This window comes from Terrapene carolina, unplaced genomic scaffold (assembly GCF_002925995.2).
Source record: "Terrapene carolina triunguis isolate 2854851 unplaced genomic scaffold, T_m_triunguis-2.0 Scaffold17, whole genome shotgun sequence".
Classification (NCBI taxonomy): Eukaryota; Metazoa; Chordata; order Testudines; family Emydidae; genus Terrapene; species Terrapene triunguis.
The window spans coordinates 1373952-1394209 of record NW_020664368.1 but is presented as its reverse complement, the minus strand read 5'-3'; the positions used below and the strand labels follow the sequence as shown (position 1 = coordinate 1394209).

General features: G+C 42.9%; 1 protein-coding gene across 1 annotated transcript in view; it reads right to left on the bottom strand.

Moving 5' to 3' along the window:
* The window catches only part of LOC112111204 (carboxypeptidase B2), a 31578-nt gene extending 20441 nt beyond the window's left edge, over positions 1–11137 (bottom strand). Inside the window, exons 1-2 of the mRNA XM_026649191.1 lie at positions 11006–11137; positions 5285–5360 (exon numbers count right to left, since the gene is read on the bottom strand). Of these exons, the coding sequence (XP_026504976.1) occupies positions 5285–5360; positions 11006–11094 (165 nt within the window). The 5' untranslated portion in view covers positions 11095–11137. The remainder of the gene's footprint in view (positions 1–5284; positions 5361–11005) is intronic.
* Between the last annotated feature and the right edge of the window lie 9121 nt (positions 11138–20258).

Here is a 20258-nt window from a genome sequence, read left to right as displayed (position 1 = left end):
TAAATTGCTGCTGGTGGGCATGCACAAAACTGCCTTTGTCCTGATGCCACCTCATAGCTAATGAGCTACTTGGAGACCTAGCGCAAGCCAAAGCCCTAGCAGTCCCCAAGCGGGATTCTCAAACTGTGTGTTTCCTTGCCTATCTTGCCAGCAGGTCCTGATCCCATGGTCATGTGCACAGCACACCTTCAGGCTTAGGCCTGCATGCACGTACACACACACACACACACACACACACACACACTACATGTTCAGAATACCTAGTAGTTAGGGCACTCACCACATTTAAATCCCCACTCTGCCTAATTTGGAGTAGGGACTTGAACCCAGTTCTGCTTACATCTCAGGTGAGTGCCCTAATCATCGGGCTACTAGGTATACTGAGCTGGGTTTTTCTCAACCTCTCCTGCTGGAGCTGTTCCACTTTGTATAAAATAATTAAATATTTATTGTAACAGGGACTTGAACCGGAGTCTCCCACCTCCCAGCTAAGTGCCCTGACTTTTGACCTATAAAGTTAGTCTCCTGCTGACTCAGTGAATAGTTAATTATTCATATAAATTGGAACAGCTTCAGCGGGCAACAGAGAGAGAGAGCGCACAAGACCTACCCCAGAATACCTCATAGTATGGTGATGCGAGCACTCACCTAGGATTCAGGAGACCTGGGTTATAGTCCCTGCTCTAAATCAGGCTGAGTGGGAACTCAAAGCTTTCTTACATCCCACAGAAGTGTCCTAACTATTGGGCATTCTGGGCACACACACTTTTAAAAAAAATAATAATAAGGGGGTCGTTCTATTTTTCTGTGAGAAAGTGCTGCCCTGGTGCAGAGTTCCAGGCAGTGGGAGGCATCTAAGGCCAGATCAATGGGAGGTAGGTACCTAAATACATTTGAAAACCTGGGCTCTAAGCCCCACACTTTTCCTCTGCTATCTTCCGGCAATGAATTCCACAGGCTAACTGTGTATTGTGTGAAAAACTATTTCCTTTATCGGTTATCCTTAAATGTTACATGTTCTGAAACCTTTCACTTTTCCTCCCTTCTGGCTGGCTTAGGCTGCTTCTCACTCTTCTTTCTTAGGGTTTGTCTACACTTAAAATGTGACAGTGGCTCAGCTGTGCTGCTGTAGCACTTCAGTGTAGACACTATCTCTGCCCATGGTAGCTAGGGTCGACAGAAGAATTCTTCCGTCTGACATAGCACTGTCTACATAGGGACTTAGATCAGTTTAACTACACCACACAGGGGTGTGGACCCAGGTCAAGGCACAAAACATTGAGAGTTGCAATGCCTACGTCCCCTATATAAATCTAGCCTGGGGTGCCTATCTCAGGGGCAGACTAGGGGTAAGGCCTGCAACATAGGCTCCTGGGGTTGGAGCACCCACAGGGAAAAAATAGAGCGTGCTCAGAATCCACTGGCAGCCCCGCAGGTCAGCATCTCTCTCTTTACCCCCAGTGCCTCCGGCCTGCCAGCGGCCCCACCAATTGGCTCCTCCCCTTCCTCACAGTGGCTCCCACCTGCCGTGATCAGCTGTACCATGGTGTGCAGGAGGCACTTGGGGAGAAGGGGGAGGAGCGAGGGCTGGGAAGAGTCAGGGTGCATGAGGGCAGGGCCTTGGGGGAAGGGGTGGAATGGGGGTGGGGTCTGGGGAGGAGTGGGGGGTCAAGCACCCCCCTCCCCCCCGGCACATTAGAAAATCGGCACCTCTGGCCTGCAATGCCTAAGTACCTTTGTGAATCTAGCTCTCAATGTATAGTATAGGCAGTTTACATTAGTTTTAAGGAGACGTATCATACAATCTGAATGCAATCAATTAAGCTGCTAGGTCTTGAATACCCATTATGAAGGCCATATTCAAAGGTGAATCTAAATCTGGAGGGAGTATAAACTGGTGTAACTTACACTTTCTTTCCAGCCCCCCTAAAATATATATTGCAGCAACTTACTTATTTGTTCAATAACTACTTTAAGAACATGCAACATTTACCCCTTCCAGTACATATATCTCTAAATGTGGCCTACTAAGTCTGAGTATAAGGAAGTACAATGAAGTCTAAGTTGGCATAACTAAGTTAGCAGAGAGTCTAGCAGGTGAATGAAGTAATACAGGTAACATAGGAATTGTCAGAATGGCTCAGACCATTGTCCAGTATCCTGTCACCAAAAGTGGCCAGTACTAAGGACATCAGAGGTAGACACAAGAAACTCTATAGGAGGCAGTGATGGGCTAACTTTCCCTCAGAGGGGGGTTAGCTTATGCCCACAAGCATGACAGTTTATATCCCTTCCAAAACTCTTGTTAATTTTCAGATATTTATTAGTATAACTCTGTCAGTGTACAATGCTTTGCTGAATCCTGCCAACCTCTTGACCCCAGTGATATCTTCTGGCAATAAATTCCACAGGCTAACTATGTATTGTGTGAAAAACTATTTCCTTTGTCAGTTATCCTTAAACGTTACATATTCTGAAAGCTTTCAGTTTCAATAGACATTTTTTGTTCTTATATTAGGAGTGGTCAGTCTATCTTCTATATACCATTAATTACTAAAGGCAGTACTGCCTATATTTAAGGTTGTCTGATATTTCCCATTATAAGACCCTGTTTTCAAATGCATTTGCTTTTAATTTTGCCAAACTGGTCTGCTAAATTGAGGTGACATTTTCCTTGCCACATGACAGCCTCAGGCTAATTTTTATTTTTTAAGTTTCAGCTAAAATAGCTCAGCTGTTTCTGAGAATAAGAATTCATTGTTTTGCCCATGTTAAAAAAGTTCTTACAGCTGTTTAATTAAGAAGCTTTAGTGCCCTCATGCTTTGGAGCAGGGACTTGAAATTTGGAATGGGGTTGGCCTTTGTGTCAAGGATGTGCCTTTTGGCATCCCCATGAAAATCCACCCAAATGTGGCCAAGTTATAACCCTCTGAACATTCTCAGTTCACACATGATCTGTAGAGACTAGTTAGAATTTGGCAGGAAAATTCACTGAATGCTCTACCTTCACTGAGCATGCTTCAACCCAGTACTGCAGGAGCTGAGCAAGACCTTCCCTTTGTGATGCTGGAAATCAAATGCCAGCTTTGGCCAAGGTCATAGGCATTAGCTAAGAACTGACAAACTCATAGCTGGAAACCAAACCAGCTCACCTGTATGTTAATTTTGTTCAAAATAGGTATTAGTCCTAGAAGAATGTATTTAGTGTTTAGACTCTATGAAATGCTTGTAAGTTGCTGCATGCATTAATCTCATTTGTAACATCTGCATTCCATGCTAAAAGGTAAAATATAAATTTGTTTTATAATTGTAAAATGCCTGCTCACCTTGTGAGCTCAGATGGGAAGAGTAGTTCCTCTGCCCATCAAGAAGGACTATGAAGATTTAAAGGGTCATCTAGGAAAAAAAGCTTTGTTGATTGCCCCAGCCACCCAGGAAGACGTTACGTGCAGGAGCCCTCGTCCCATTGGTTTGAACTCTGGGGGAAGGTCATATAGAGATGCTCACAAGACGAAATGGTGATCTCTTTGTTGTTTGAATTTTCACAGGGCCAGAGACACTAAACTAAGGCAGAAATCCCTAGGAGTTACCCCAGGTCTGCCCTGAAAGACATTTTGAATTGACAGATAACTACATCTCTGTCATCTTTAGGAACTGTAGCGGTAACTCATTTGTGGGTATGTTTGCTTGCTTTAACCTGTAAATTACTCTCTCAATTTTCTTCCTAGCTATTAAACCTTTAGACGGTTTATTACAAGATTAGCTTCAGGTGTTGTCTTTGGTGTAGGAGCTAGGGTACCAACTGATCTGGGGTAAGTGACTGGTCTTTTGGGATTGAAAGCAAGCTGATTATTTTGTCGTTTTTGGTGTAAGTGACCATTTATCACTAAGCCAGTTTGTCTGAGTGTCAAGATAGACTGGAGAGCCTAAGGGATCTGTCTGTGACTCCATGGTAAGTGAGCTGTAGCCCACTAAAGCTTATGCTCTAATAAATTTGTTAGTCTCTAAGGTGCCACAAGTACTCCTGTTCTTTTTGCGGATACAGACTAACACGGCTGCTACTTTGAAACATGGTAAGACTGTTATAGTGATCCAGGAATTCAAACTTATTACCAGGTAGGTGAAATCTAATTACAGAACATACCACCAGTTTGGGGTGTCTGCCATGTTTTGGACAGTCTGCTCTGAGGTTGGCACTCTCAGTTGTGAGCCAGTCCAGACAGCATGAAACCCTTTACTTACTCTTCCTGGCTTCTGGGAGGTGTGGCACCATGAACTGGAACTGCATGCAGGGAGATTGTCTCTCCTCTGCTTTCAGTGCCTCCCTCTGCTGGTGTCCAGCCACACTGGAATGCAGAGTGAAGGAAGAGGGGATTACAATAGCCAGAGAGAGAGGAGGGGAGAGGGTGATCCAGCGCTAGAAGGTGGGAGGCAGCAGAAGGGGAGGAAGACCGGAGCTGGTGTGAGAGAGGTGGATAGGAGCAGTTGGTGATGGAAATAAGAAGCAGGACGGAGGGATAGGATAGGGGAAGGGCGGGAGGGCGACAGGTATCAGGGGAGCAAATTGGCCAGAGACAGGCTATGGGCACAGGGGCTGTTAAAGGCTCTTGTGATCAGGGACACATCAGGGATCCTGGTAACGACACTGAATAGGGAAATGGTTATGCTTTTCATTACGAGGTGCTGACTTCAAACGAAAATATGATAAAATAATGGGGGAAGTGCTTTAGAAGAAATTTGGATGCCTTATTTTAATTAAATGCTCTTCCCTGTAATAGCAGATGGAAATCACAAAATCCTGCCGGTGTTCTATGAGATTATTAGTTCTAGATGAAGAGAGTCTTATCATCTAAACTCTGTCTTTAGCGAAACACCACCAAGTACTGTAATATCCAATCCTGCGTGTCGGGGTCCTAGAAGTCATACAATTAGAAATTGCATTAGCTTATACTCCTGGGACTTCCTGACAAATGATTTTACCAACCATCACATGTCAGTACTTCATCATCTTTGTTTTGTTGCTGCTACTATACAAAATCAATTACATAATTCTGAAATCGGGTGCTTGATATAATGTGATAAAATGTTATCAGTCAGCAGAATCTGCTCATCTCAATCAGTAGACATTAAAATGATGGAAATAAAGCATCCATTGTGCTTCTACAAACTAAAAAAATATATAACATAAGAGAATGAAAGGGGGAGCTAAATCTTCCTCCCAGTGGAATGGCATTGGCATGCCTGAGAGCAGAATTTGGCCTAGAGTTTATAGAGAACAAATTACCTCAAAGTTGGTGGTTAAATTCTGAAGGAATTCAGCTTGTCTGTCTGATCGTGGGAGAGCCCATAATACTTGATCACTGGAAAGAAAAAGACATTCAGAAAAAGCAAAGGCTTGAGTGTGTGCATGGAAACATTCTGTATTGATGTACAAGTCTGAACAGTCCGTCTCAGTCTCAATTGGCTTCTCTGACTTGGGTGCTAGTGGAGCCGAAGGAGGTTCAAGCAATGAAAATGCTGGGCCAGATTCTATCCCCTACTTGGGGTCCCTTTACATAGCTGAAAAGCCCCTGGATCTCCCAAAAACAGAGCAGCCCCCAGCTGATAAAAAGCTGAAGTAGACAGTTCTTACACTGCTCTCCCATAGCCCTAGGGTGTGTCTGGAACCAGCCTGACCTATTTTAGAGCAGCCTGAGCCTGTAAAGGACATCAGGGCTGGTGTATAATTGGTCCCAGGATTAGGAAGCTGCAACTAGCTCTTATGCTGCAGTCCCCAGAGGATGCTGAGTGCAGCAGAGAAACTGGCCCTCTCTCTTTACTTGTTGAGGTCATACTGTGAGCTCCTGATGGCATGTCTTGGATTGCCACAAAATATGAATATGCTCTTCCTTACACATATTAAAGATGCCTCAGCTCTCTTTTCTTCCCAGTGCCCAATCCTGTCCATCTTCCCCTTCCTTTGCTCCCCTCCCCTCCCCTCCCCTACTCTACCTGCCTGCGGGTGGTTTGGAACCCTATATACTACTGACCTGCTCCTCTCTCTCATTCTTTACAGATACTGATACTCATCATCCTGCTTGTAACCCATAGCCAGAGTGGCTAGCTACCTGTTGTGCCGATTAGTGCCCCAGTTGTTCAGTCCAGGGCTAGGTGTCCTTCCTCTGACTGTATCCCTCACCCAAATCAGTGCCTGTTCACCACTGTAGGGAGGGACTGAGACGGGAAGCAGACCAGAGATGTACACACGCTGCTGACTGGGAGTTAAGAAATAACTTTCAACCCCTATGTAAGTGCAGAACAGTGGTGGTTTGAATGCACCCTTATCAGGGAGTTAGGAGAAGTTTGAAATAACATGTGTGTATCAGTGATGCCAAGAGTTGGCTGTCCTTAACAGTGAGATTTACAGCCCCAAAGAGTCAGGTGGTCTGTTAGGTCATTCACACACAAAAACCAAGTATTCACACACAAAAACAACCTCCCCACCCCATCCACGTAACTTCTTCTCTCCTCTTGCGCACGTATAGAACGCGGGCCTGTAGTTTCTATGATTACCACAGTACACAAGTTTGGAAAGTGGCTTTCCAAGCTCTAAGCCCTGTGCCTGTGGCCCTAGATATATTGTTGTCTCTTACAGTGCCTGAGTAAAACTATTTTAAATCTTTATATATTTACTCAAAATGAATGGGATAAGCTTAGGAATCTGTGTGAGAGTGAGATAGCTTGCTAATGAATGAGTCTCACACCCAATGAAAAAGACTTGACATGTCTGGTGTATAAGTAGGTACGGGGAGCGGGGAGAGGAGCCAGTGCAGGTCTGAGCCCCATTTCCATTTTCTTGGAGTAGAAGTGGTTGACCCAGAAACCCCATGGAGTTGGTGACAGTGCATGAAGCAAGCTCTTGAAGGATGACTGACCACACCATTTCAGAAAATTGCCCTTAAAACAAAACAGACAGGGCTCTCAAAACATGTAGTTTTAATCTGTGGATCATGATTGTCACAACCCACTGTTATGATTTATTTCTAGCTGTGACCTGACTGAGGCTAGCAACCAAGTGATTTATCATTTCTGCTTTTAGCTGTGCTCCACACAATCACTGTTGTTTCTCAGGCAGAACCAACAATGTGCCAGCCTTTTCCCCTCCCCCCACCCAATCATACGAGAGAGAATCAAACAGCAATCAGAGTTATGAAGCGCTGGCTACTTGCCCACTTCTCAGGGCAAGTGCACTACATAACTTGTGACTGGGGTTGTTTTGAAAAGGAGCTTGTCTCCTGGTGCTGCTATCTACCATGGGAGTTAATTTTACAAAGGGTGCCTGAACTGGGCTGCCTGCATGTGACTTCTTCATGTAGTTTCCATTGCTCACTATAGTGCAAAGTATTACAATGAGGTGACTGTTGTGTATTCATACCACTATCTTCTGTTGGATGGAATCAGAACTGCTCAGCTGACTGTTATAGGCATTAAATTAGTCAATAGTTAATGGAGATTCTCCTATAGCTTATGTTGGAGGGGCCTGTGCTTTTGGAGCATAAGGATCTGAGTTCTGTCCTTACTGCTGTTGTGAAATTTGAGATACTATGGTGTGCACCCTGGAGACAATTGTAAAATCCTACTGATAGATTTGGAGGACAGGAACTGAGAATTCTTATCCTAGACCCTCTCCAATCTGGCTTCTGTCACTTTCCCATAACTGAAACCACTCTCGCCAAAGTCTCTAATGACCTCTTCCTAGCCAAATCTAGAACTAGTACTCCATCCTCATCCTCCTTGACGTGTCAGCTACCTTTTACATCATTGAACATGCTTTTCTTCTTGAAACTCAGTCCTCCCTGGGCTTCCATGACTTTGTTCTCTCCTGGCTTTCCTCCTATATCTCTAGTTGCTTTTCAGTGTGTCTATCAAGGGATCCTCCTCATCCCCCCTCCAACTTCCTATGGGTATTCCATAGGGCTCTGTCCTTGGTCCCTTTTTCATCTTTCTCTGTACCTTCGCTCTGGGTAATCTTATGTGCAAAGACAAATTCAACTACCATTTCCATGCTGACAACTCACAGATCCCTCTCTACTCCAGACCTGTCTCCTTCTGTCCAAACTAAAATTTCAGACTGTTTCTTTGACATCTTCTCGTGGATGTCTAGTTGCCAATTCAAACTCAAAACAGAGCTCTTAATCTTCCCCGCAACCTTTCCCCACTATCTCCTTTCTCAATAATTGTGGACACCACCACCATCCTGCCTGTCATTCAGGCCTGTAACCTGGGTGTCATCTTTGACTCAGACCTCTCTCTAGATCATCAAGTCTATGTATAAATCATGCAGATTCTTTCTGGATAGCATATCTATGATATGGCCTTTCCTATCAATCTACACAGCTAAAGCTCTCATCCAATGTTTTCATCATCTCATGTCTCAATTATGGCAACATCCTTTTCTCTGGTCTTGATAAATGCAGTATTGCCCCACACATATTTATTCAGAATGCTGCTACAAAGATCATTCTGCTAATCAATTGCATTGACTATGTCAATCTTCTCTTTGCATCCCTCCATGGAGTTTGCCTTCTCTATCTCTTGAAACATGAACTACTTGTCTTTAGTTTCAAGGCCCTTCATGCCTATGCCTACCTATCATTTCTCCTCTGATCGGCCATCACCCACTTGTTAAATTTTCAAACACCTTCAGTATTTCTCTCATGTTGTCCTTCATGCTTGGGAGCTGCTCCTTCTAAACATCAGCAAAGCTACTTTATTATCCACCTTCACATCCCTCTTTAAATCTCATCTTTCCAGTGATGACTACAAAAAACTTGGCAACGGCCAGACTCTGATGTGCTGAGAGACCACTGTCAGTCATGCTGCCCACTATTGTCTCATTATGTTCTTGTACTCAGGGCCAGCTTTAGGCCGATTCCCCCGATTCCGCGGAATCGGGCCCCACGCCTAAGAGGGCCCCGCGCCTTAGGCACCTTTTTAATTTTTAATTTTTTTTTACATACCCGGTGGCGGTCCGGGTCTTCGGCAGCACTTCGGCAGCTGGGGGGTCCTTCACTCGCTCTGGGTCTTCAGCGGCATTTAGGTGGCGGGGGGTCTGGAGCAAGTGAAGGACGCCCCACCGCTGAAGTGCCGCCGAAGACCCGGACTGCCGCCGGGTATTCCAATCGGGCCCCACAGTTCCTAAAGCCAGCCCTGCTTGTACTCCCTCATCAGTCAGTCTGTATCCATGTGTTGTCATTTATCTTCTACATAGATTGCAAGCTCTCTTTTTGTTCTGTTTGTACATTGCCTAGCATAAAGGAATCCTGGTGTACAACTAGGTCTCTTGGGCACCATAATACAAATAGTAAATAAGAATAACAGGTGGCCAGGGATTTGTTACAGCTTCTTTCTGGCAGCCATGAGTGTCCTTAATCTCACCAAATATGTGTCTTGCTTTCCTCCACTACTCATGGCTTGTATATTTCACACATAAAATTGTCCCTCATGACTAGGAATTAAGATATTTCATGACAATGGAGAACAGAGTTATGAACAATGGAGTCTGTTCCCTTCCACACACCTTTTAGGTGCTGTAAAACAGTCTCCACCTTTATCCCCTCCCTAAAACAGTTCAGTGAGATGGACACATTCCAGTGTTGACAACTTTCATGATCTTATCACTAGTCTTGCAGTATTTGGCATTTTTCTTAAAGGTCTACCTTCTGGAATCATGCTACAGGCTTTGTGGTTACAGAGAAAAGCCTGGAAATGTGATCCCTAAATGCTCTGACACCAGTAGTCAAATAAAATGTATTAGTTTTGAAATCTCACAACTTTTCAGCCAATTTCAATGTTTTTAGGGGACCTGACTCATGATTTTTGAACACTTGGGGTTGGAAATACTGCATTTCTTCTGACTACGTCAAATCTTAACTATTCTGTTTAAACATTTAAAAAAAGCTTCCACTGGTGTAAATTGGTGTAGCTCCATTGACTTCACCCAAAGGTTATTTTAATGAGCCTGTCCACTTCCTTCCCTATTTATCCCATTGTGTATAACCAGTTGTAACCTGTATTTAGGTAACCATTGGAAAATGTGATTACAACACAAAGTAATAAAAACAATCTTGTGTTTAGGGCACAAGACTAGGAGCCAGAAGACCTGGATCTAGCTTCTATTCCCAGTTCTGCCACAGACTTTTAGTGTGAACCTGAGTAAGTCACATAAGAGTGTTGTGAGGTTTAATTCATTAATATTTGTGTAGCGGTTTGATATCTTCTGATGGTGGGTGCTATTTAATCATGATTATTTTTGTTACTGGGTTTGCTCAATATAGTTACAAGCTGCATTATCTTTTTATCTCCACATAGCACAGTGTTTCAGGTTTTAAAACCATCTGAATATTAGAAAATATAATCTTTTTGGCTGTTTTTGTTTCTGGCATCTGTTTTCATGTTTTTACTAGAGCTTTTTGGTTTCAGGCCATTTCTGAGGTTTATCAATAGGTAGCAATAAAGCTGCTTCTCAGATGTCATACAAGGATGAAATGGTTATTCGAAAATGAATCATGGCAGGAAAAAACAATCATAAAAACTCTTTTAGAAAGAAAACAGATTGTTAGCACTTTCAGAAATGGTTTCTATTTCCACTTCAAGAAGTAATTCATTTAAAGCCTTGTTTTAAGGCAAATGAAGCAAATTATTTTTTCCCATTAAGCTTAAGTGTGCCATTTAACTGCATTCCAGAGCACTGACTGAACAGAATTGATTTGCACTTAGACCAAAAAGAATAGTTTTAATATGATTAAAAACATAGGATTTATGGTTGCAAAGGAGACATATATTAATTTCATTGCCTACGTCATCTATATATTATATTGATCTATACATCCAATTACAAATACAATAAATAACCTTAGATCTTTGTAAAATGTTTGTTTATACCAGTAGGAGATATTATGGTTCAGCCAGACAGCCTTCCATACCCACACCCACTAAAATACAGATAGCACCAGGAGTTTGTTACCTTTGAAAAGTGAAGACATGCTTCTGTTGAATGCAGATAGCTAGGGTGACAAATAGAAGGTAAAACTTCATCTCAACAGCATCTGCCATGAAATCAAGTGCAGTTAGAGGAGCCAAGGGTTCAGGACCTACACCATTGATTTCTAAAACCATTATTTGAAGAGTGGTTAAAATTTAATACTGTCACTCTTCTCTGTCGCCCGCTTCCTGTGGTTGAGTAAATGTGACTTAATTCCTGTGGGAGATTCTGTTCATACTGATGAAGCAAATACTAGAAGGGACATGGTACATTTTAATCATTTTCATATTGACAAGTCACTTTGTCTTCTGAGCTTTTAAATCATTTTATTGTGGCTACAAAACTCGGGCCTAAACAAAAAAGCCACATTGATGCCTAAGTTTGTTAATGTTATCATTCTATACAGCATACAGGAAATCATGGTCTAATGTGAAACAGGGATGGTGCTCTCAGTCCCAACAGAAGCAGATAGATATCCATGTTATTCTCTCACTACTCCCAGATCAGGATTGGAACACATCTCCTAGTCCTGCTTCCACCACAGCTGACCTTGCCCACTTTTGGTGCTGCATTGGCCAACTCCAGCAGAGCGGGGACCGTGGGCTACGTGCATTGCTGCACCCCCTCTCTTGGGAGATCTTCCTTCGCTGATCCCCAAAGCCTGGTGGAAGCCGGGTCGTGAATCAGGCCCTGGAGGTTTAGCTTTGTGATGGAAGTACTAACTGTTTTGCATAGGATTCCTCCTGTCTTACAATCCAGAGAGGAGCACTGGTGCTTTCTGCTTTTAGGCCCAGTGAGACTGAGAGGGGGAAATATAGAAACAATAGTGCTTCACATGAAAAGTAAAGGCCCAAAACTTTTCCTGTATCTTTGTTAGTTGCTTCATGTAATACTTGAAGTAAGATAGGTGATGATACAGGGGTGAAGAACCCGAGGATCAATGGGGAGCAGCAGGGGATAGACTTCTGAGTTATATTCTCAGCTTTGGTAGTGGTCTGTGCCTAAGTTTACCTATATAAATACATGTAATAATATGTACCTCCCTCAAAGGAATGGTGTGAACCTTAATTCATTAATGTTTCCAAAGTGCTTGAAGATCCTCAGATGAAAGCTGTATAGACATGCACAGTATTATTTAACAAAAACAGTTGAGTCTTTTAAACTAAGGACATTTCTTGAATGTATCATAAGACAAATGATGGATCCCAACACAGCCAAAAATGAAAATAAGCCAAAGGAAAATACCTCTAATATGTCAGTAAAAATACATGAATCATAAAAAAGACCCTGAATTACAAAAGAAGGGCAAGACTGGTTGAGCAGGACATAGGAAATGAAAAATAATTACTACTAATAAAAAGAATCACTACAATGCCACCCATTACTGCCTAGATTTCGAAGTCCCTTTTTTATCTTTTCTAAACTTTGTACAAATAAATATCAGCTTCTAGTAAGTTACGCAAACAGTTCTCAGATAAGGAAGCAGTGAGCACTCTGCCATAGTGGTTGATGTTTAAACCAATGGTTCAAGTGTTCCTCTGTCATAAGAAAAGCCGCCTGCTGCATTGAGACCAGGTTTCCAGAGGGCTCTGGATAAATCAACAATTTCTCTGTAGAAATAATGGTCTCTCTTCATTTTGAAATGCGTAGCAAAGTAGAATATTGGAGGATTGTGCAATCTGAAGACTGAGCTTCAAAGCACATGACAATGTAGCAGGGACCCTAGGAAATAATGTATTATAGTCATCCAGACTATTAATTTATGTAGTTAGCTGATTGATTAATTGATAAAAGTACCCATCACCACAGTCTCTAGTCATTGTATTAGTTATAGAAACAACAACTTACTGGACAATAACACTAAAGAGTCTTATTCCACTGTGAAACCAGAGCCTCTTACCTACACACACAAACATCACTCCGAAGTCACTCCTAGGTAGGCAAAAAAATAATTTGTTTCACAAGATTCACTTGACACTAGAAAGTCTTGTTGCTCTCTGTCAATGGTTACTAGACTAACTGTACTTCTGAGCTCTCCTGGTCTTTTTGAGTGCACCCTCCTCAGGTCTCAGGCCTTAAGATGTCTCCTCTCTCTTGGGATGGAATCAGGTGATTCTCTCACTCTCAGAATCTGCCCTGGGCTGCAGTCCCCTGTTCTCAACCACAACTATGTCATCAGGCCTGATTTATTTTCAATGTGTGCATTTCTGGTCCCACTGAGAGCAATGACAGTGATAACCAGTCACCAAACAGCCTTCTTAAAGCAGAGTATTATTTATTTAGAAACAAAGCATTTAAGAAGCAAATAGATATTAAAATAATAAACCAGTCTATTGGCATGCCTGCCTCTCCCTAAGCCTTGCCGTCCCCTGGATCTGGGAAAGCCCAGCTTCTTTAGAGCCTCTGTCAGTCTCTGACAACTGACCTCTCCCTTTCTTTCCTGAGAAGGGCTTTTTAATTGTTTTGTGTCCTTTTGCTCTCTCAGCTCCCAGTCTGGCAAAACCAGGCTTGCATCTGCATTGGAGACACAATATAGGATCCCCAGAGCGAATAGCTTTCCCCATTATCTTTGAAGGTGTGTTGGAGATTGCTTAGCTAGATCTATTGCGGTTCTTTCCTGCTTACTCATCCAACAACTCTCATAGAGTTAAATCGATATAGGCATATAATAAACATTTCACTAGCCTCATCTAGTTTTACAGTCTGCCTCAATAACAAGGCCATATATACCACTTTCATAATATTATTACACTATTCCTAGATTAATTAGATCAGTGTTTCTCAAACTGGGGTCGCCACTTGTGTAGGGAAAGCCCTGGCGGGCCGGGCCAGTTTGTTGACCTGCCCCGTCTGCAGGTCCGGCTGATCACAGCTCCCACTGGCCGCAGTTTACTGCTCCAGGCCAATGGGAGCTGCTGGAAGTGGCGCGGGCCGAGGGACTTACTGGCCGCCGCTTCCAGCAGCTCCCATTGGCCTGCAGCGGCAAACCGCGGCCAGTGGGAGCAGCAATCGGCCGGACCTGCGGACGGGGCAGGTAAATAAACCGGCCCGGCCCACCAGGGGCTTTCCCTACACAAGTGGCAACCCCAGTTTGAGAAACACTGAATTAGATGAATCTGTGAGAGGCTGTGGCTTCATGCTCATTAGCATAGAATCATAAAAAACGTGGGGCTGGAAGGGATCTTGAGAAGTCATCAAGCCCAGCACCCTGCACTGTGGCAGGACCAAGTAAACCTAGACTATCCCTGATAGGTGTTTGTCCAACCTGTTTTTAAAAACCTCCAGAGATGGGGATTCCAAAACCTCCCTTCGAAGTCAATTCCAGTACTTAACTATCGTTATAGTTAGAAAGTTTTTCCTAAAGTTTAAGGTAAATCTCCCCTGCTGCAGATTAAGTTCATTACTTCTTATCCTACTTCTAGTTGACACAAAGAATAATTGATCACATCCTCTTTTATAACAGCCTTTAACATATTTGAAGACTGTTATCAGGTCCCCTCTCCCTTTTCTTTTCTCAGGACTAAATATGCCCAGTTTTTTTAACCTTTCCTCATAGGTCATGTTTTCTAAATCTTTTATCATTTATGTTGCTCTCCTCTGGACTCTCCAATTTATCCACATCTTTCCTAAAGTATGGTGCCCAGATCCGGACACAGTATTCCAGTTGAGGCCTCACCAGCACCGAGTAAAATGGGACAATTGCCTCCTATGTCTTACCTCCTGTTAATACCCCTAACAATGATATTTGCCTTTTCCCCCTCTATGTAGAAGACCTATACTTTTCTTCATCTGTCCCTTTCTCCCAGTGTATTTATAGAACCTCTTCTTATTGCCTTTTATGTTCCTTGCTAGGTGTAACTAATTTTGTGTCTTAGCCTTTCTGATTTTATCCCTACATACTTGTGCAATTCTTTTGTACACCTTAGTAATTTGTCTGTTTCCATTCTTTGTTGGATTCCTTTATTATTTTCAGATCATTAAAGAGCTCCTCATGGAGCCATATTGATCTCTTACTATCCTTTCTGTCTTTCCTTCACATTAGCATAATTTGAGTTTGTACCTTTAATATTGTGTCCTTGAGGAACTGCCAGCTCTTCTGAACCCGTTTATCCCTTAGCTTTTCTTCCCATGGGACCTCTCTCACTCTGAGTTTGTTAAAGACTGCTTTTTTGAACTCCATTGTCCTTATTCTGCTACTCTCACTTCTTCCTTTCCTTATAACCATGACATCTGTCATTTCATGATCACTTTCACCCAAATTGCCTTCCACCTTCACATTAGCAACCAATTTTTCTCTGTTGGTCAGAATCAAGTCTAAAATGGCTGTCCCCCTGGTTACTTCCTCCATTTTCTGAAACAAAAAGTTGTCCCCTTTCCCACCTCTGGTATTATTAATTATTAATTATTATTATTATTATCAGTGGGGAAAAATAACTAGCTGCTCTCCATTTTATATGATGGACAGGACAATGACTAAAGTCTAATTAAACTCTGATCTCCACTCTCCTCCATACTATGCAGCATAATGCTGTTGTTCATGAACCACGGAAAGATGCAATTAGTTTAACAGCTTTTTATTATGAGTGCAGCAGAACAGAATTAGAACTCAATTTAAAAGTCTCCCTCTCAAATTCATTCAGCCATTAAGGCCACACCATCTTTCAGTTTTTCCATGGCATATAATTGATAAATTATTTCTCCCTCCACACCTCTGCTCCTCATCTTTATTCATGATCAGTTCATCTCCACAGGATACTGTGATCATTTACATACATGGGCAATGTCACCAACTTCTGTCATCTTGTTGAGGAAACAATTTGCAGCCTATCAAACCAGTGAAATAAGAAACTCTTGAGTATGTCTGAATCAATACGATTCTGTAATTCACTTCTGGCTAAATCTTGGTCCTACTGAAGTCAATTGGACCAGGAATTAGCTTTTACATTGGGTTGTCTGCTCCCAGTACCAAGAGCAGTAGTCAGTCATTAGCAACGTGTCCTCGGAAACAGCCCTCGCAGATGCACTTTTATATTTTCCTTAATTCTTGCTTTTTTCTTAATTTTTGACATGCTGTATTTTTTTAGTTGAAAAAATAAATAGAATAATCATAAATAATGGAATCAGCCACAAACAGAAAAGATCATTTTAAGAAAGGAAAGATCTGTCACGTGACTGGGACTCGGGCAGTCATTCTTAGTGGTTGGAGCAGGAGTCTGTAGCTAGGAATCAGAGCCCAATGTCAGTGCCAGGGTCAGAGGACAGAGCCAAAGGTTAAAGCCGGAGTCAAGAGCCAGGAGTGAGGCCCCAGATCAGAACCGGTTTCAGAGCCCATAGTCAAAGTCAGAGATCAGGAATCAGAGCCGAGGATCAGAACCGGGTTACCTGGAGTGAGTCAAGGCAGGGACACGGCTGGGTCCATGCAGGACGAGAAACAAGCAGGCTCAGGAGCAGTCACAACTGTGGGCAAATGCTTTGAACAGCCACTGAACTGCTGCTGCTGGGCTTAAGAGCCGGTCTGCTGACTCTTCCAACTGATCAGGCACTTGTCAGGTTACCCGGAGACTGGCTCTGCTGTAGGCCCTGATTCCTGACGAAATCCTTAGGATTCACCTCAGTGTTTCTTCTTTCTAGAAAGCTGTAATTTGAGTTGAGACTAGCTAAGGGCTGGTCTACACTGGTGGGGGGATCGATCCAAGATATGCAACTTCAGCTACGCAAATAGCGTAGCTGAAGTCGAAGTATCTTGGATCGAATTACCTGGGGTCCACACGGCGCGGGATCGACGGCCGCGGCTCCCCCGTCGACTATGCTACCGCCGCTCGCTCTGGTGGAGTTCCGGAGTCGACGGTGAGCGCGTTCGGGGATCGATATATTGCATCTTAACGAGACACAATATATCGATCCCAGATAAATCGATTGCTACCCACCGATACGATGGGTAGTGAAGACGTACCCTAAGAAAGGAGGCAACGTCATTGTTGATGCTGAATCATAGCTGGAGAGTTCCTCAGAAGGAAATAGACATCATGGACTAATTTTTTAAAAACAGTCTCCAATTTTTGACTGCAGTTTTGTGCCTGCTGCTGTTAGTAGACTGATGCCCAGCTGCTTCAGCAACAGGCATATTAGAACTGCCATAGATATGCATTGTCTATCTGTCTGATCTTTTATTTTGCTGTGACACTCTTAGTACCTTCCCCAGACCTGAAGAAGAGCTCTGTGTAGCTCGAAAGCTTGTCTCTTTCACCAACAGAAGTAGGTCCAATAAAAGGTATTACCTCACCCACCTTGTCTCTCTAATATCCTGGAGTCAACACAGCTACAACAACACTGCATAGATATGCAATAGACAGGTGGATGGATGAATGGTGGAGATGCAAATGAGTATTTGCATAAGTACGTGACCACATCCATTGTTCAGATGGTTAGCTATCTAACTGCCATCAATTGCACCTGCACCTGTTTATATCTGTTGAAGGTACATATTTGGAGGGGAGGTTGGGGCCCCTTTCAAAAGTGTGGCTCTGTGTTAGCAAGACAGTCTTGCCCTCTAGGATGATAACATTTAAAGGTATCTTCAGAAAGGTTTTTAAATGTTTAAAATTTCTCCCTGCACTGCTTTTTTTTTAAAGTTTGTTTAGATTGGACATTCTTCAGGGCACACTTTAGTCACAACCACAATCTAAGTATTTAATAATAATATCATCTCACATATAGGATCACAGAGTTACAAAGTTCACACTTTTGCAACAGACCCACACAAACCTTCTGTATATCCTAATGTGACCCAGGGAACCTCTTGATGCCAACTGGTTGAGGACACATGGGGTGAACAGAGATCCCCTAAGTCAGGTGTATATATATACATGTTAGTTCACCAAAGGGTGGCATGTGAGGTCTCTACCAAGAGCCAGTAGCCTCCAGGTCATCATAATCATTGTGAAATGTATGTAAAGATAATACACCTCTACCTCAATATAACGCTGTCCTCAGGAGCGTAGTCCCGCCCCCCTCCCCCCCGGAGTATTGCTTTACTGCGTTATATCCAAATTCGTGTTATATCGGGTCGCGTTATATCGGGGTAGAGGTGTATTGAAGAAATTGTGTATTGATACTGAAAATTACGTTCTTAAGGTAAGGCAGGTCACCAGAAGGTGGCATGCCTTGGACAGGTTCCTTCTAGGCAGTGTGCAGCAGATGCTTATCTCCCTATCTGGTCATTATGTATTGTCCATTGTGTGGTTTAGCTGCAAACTGAGCCTGATGCTAATCAAAAGATTGCTAAATGGACAACAAAGGAAGCCACAGGAAAACCCAATCAGTGGGAGGGGCAGGGGGAAGGGAGGATGAGGGGGTCCTGTTTATGAAAAAGAATAAAGGACTGTCCTGCTATATCTAAGGCCCAATAGACTCCTGGCGTCTTTCATCAAGGAGGCAAGCTGACATTATGCCTTGTCTCATGAATGGAAGATCATATCAAGCCTGGCTGTAAATCGCTGGAAGCACCTTGGTTGAGCATTGCTCTATAAGACATGAAAGTATCTAGTTAGGTAAGTCTAGAATGCAACTTATGATTTTATTTTATATGTAACCATTTGTTTCCAATACTTCTACCTTCTGTCACTTGAATCTCTACACAGTCCTTTGTTAAATAATCTTTTACTTGTTTTCCCTAAAAACATATCTAAGTGCTATGTGTCAAATGGAGCGATGATCTGAGGTAGAACTGGTAAGCTGGGGTGCACTGCTTCTTTGGAAGAGGTAATCTGTGAATACCGCATGTGTCCAGTGGACCAGGGGATAGACGCTCCAGGGAGATGCTCAGCGGGCTCCGTGCTTGGTGTGTGCCTACCGCTAACCTGTAGAGAGAGAGTGTGGGGCCTCTGTAGGCCTAGAAGAGAGAGCTTGTGTTGCCCGTGGCTGCTGGAGTCAGGGACCTGACCCACAGCAGGCACAGACAAGACTTCCTCATGTTCAGGGCAGGTGGTTGCGAGGTGGCTCACAACCCTGGGTACCCCTGGGAAGCGTCATACCTAGCAAAGTCACATAAGCTACTGATGCAGAATTCTGGGACTTTTGAACACATTTTTGAAAGTTACGGGCTACATCCTGTGGGTTCCACACATGGAATGAAAGCAAGATATAGCCCATGTTGTACAAATTGTCATAGTCAGCAATAGAGTCACCTTTACTTTGATTATTGCAGCATCTCTTAGAGATGGGCCCAAGCTCAGATCTGGATTCAGATCTGAATTACCCCGAAGTTTGAACACATTAGAAACCAGAATCTAATGTTCTGATTTGGCCCTGCCATAGGTATGGGCCAGTTGTAAAGTTAATATCTGGATCCAAACTTTACCAAACTTCAGAGGGGGAACAAAATGTTGCAGAACTAGAGTTCTGGTTTGACGTCATTATAATGTAGATATACACCTTGGTACAGCCACAGTAAAACATAGCAAGCATCCATCCAATTTGGTATTCTGTTTCTGAAAAAAGCCAGGACCACATGATTTAAAGCAAGGTGTAAAATCCTCATAATGCACCTAATTATGCTCTACTATACCATGGGGGAACATTTATTTCTGACTCCATCTGGTGATCAGATTATGCCCTGGAGCATGCTGATTGAGCCCTTGTAATTTTCATCCTAGCTAGTGCAACTGCTGATGCTCTATTCTTATTCATATAAACGTCTAAGCCTTTTTGAATCTTTCTAAATTATGATGACTTGTGCACTGAAAATCAATCATGAAACAGTTTACAAAGCCAGCTTGCTTTGGAAGTGAAGACTAAAAGACATCTGGTGCCTTTTGGGGAGATAGAAAAGTAGGGAGAAAGAGACAATGAAAAGTTCAGAATTTCTGTGCCATGATCAAAATGCCGTGGAATGATACCTTTCAGTAACCACTAAGAGCTTCATTCCGTGCCACATTTACCAGTCCATCAAAGCAAAACCTCAAACACCACCTGAGTCCATCAGCAAAAAGCTAGCGAGGTCCCATTTTCTGTATGTGAAAGTGAAAATATTTATAAAATTCTACAAGAATGTAGCTATTCCAGGTTTATTTTTCACATAAGATTATAAAATGTTAGAGATGAAAGATCTGCTGGGTCATCTAACTATATTGCCCTGACAATGCAGTATTGTAGCCGATTGCACACGGATAGGTGCTAATTTTTTGTCCAGGTTTAAATATCCCAAGTGAAGGGCTTCCACTGCTCCCCATGGGAG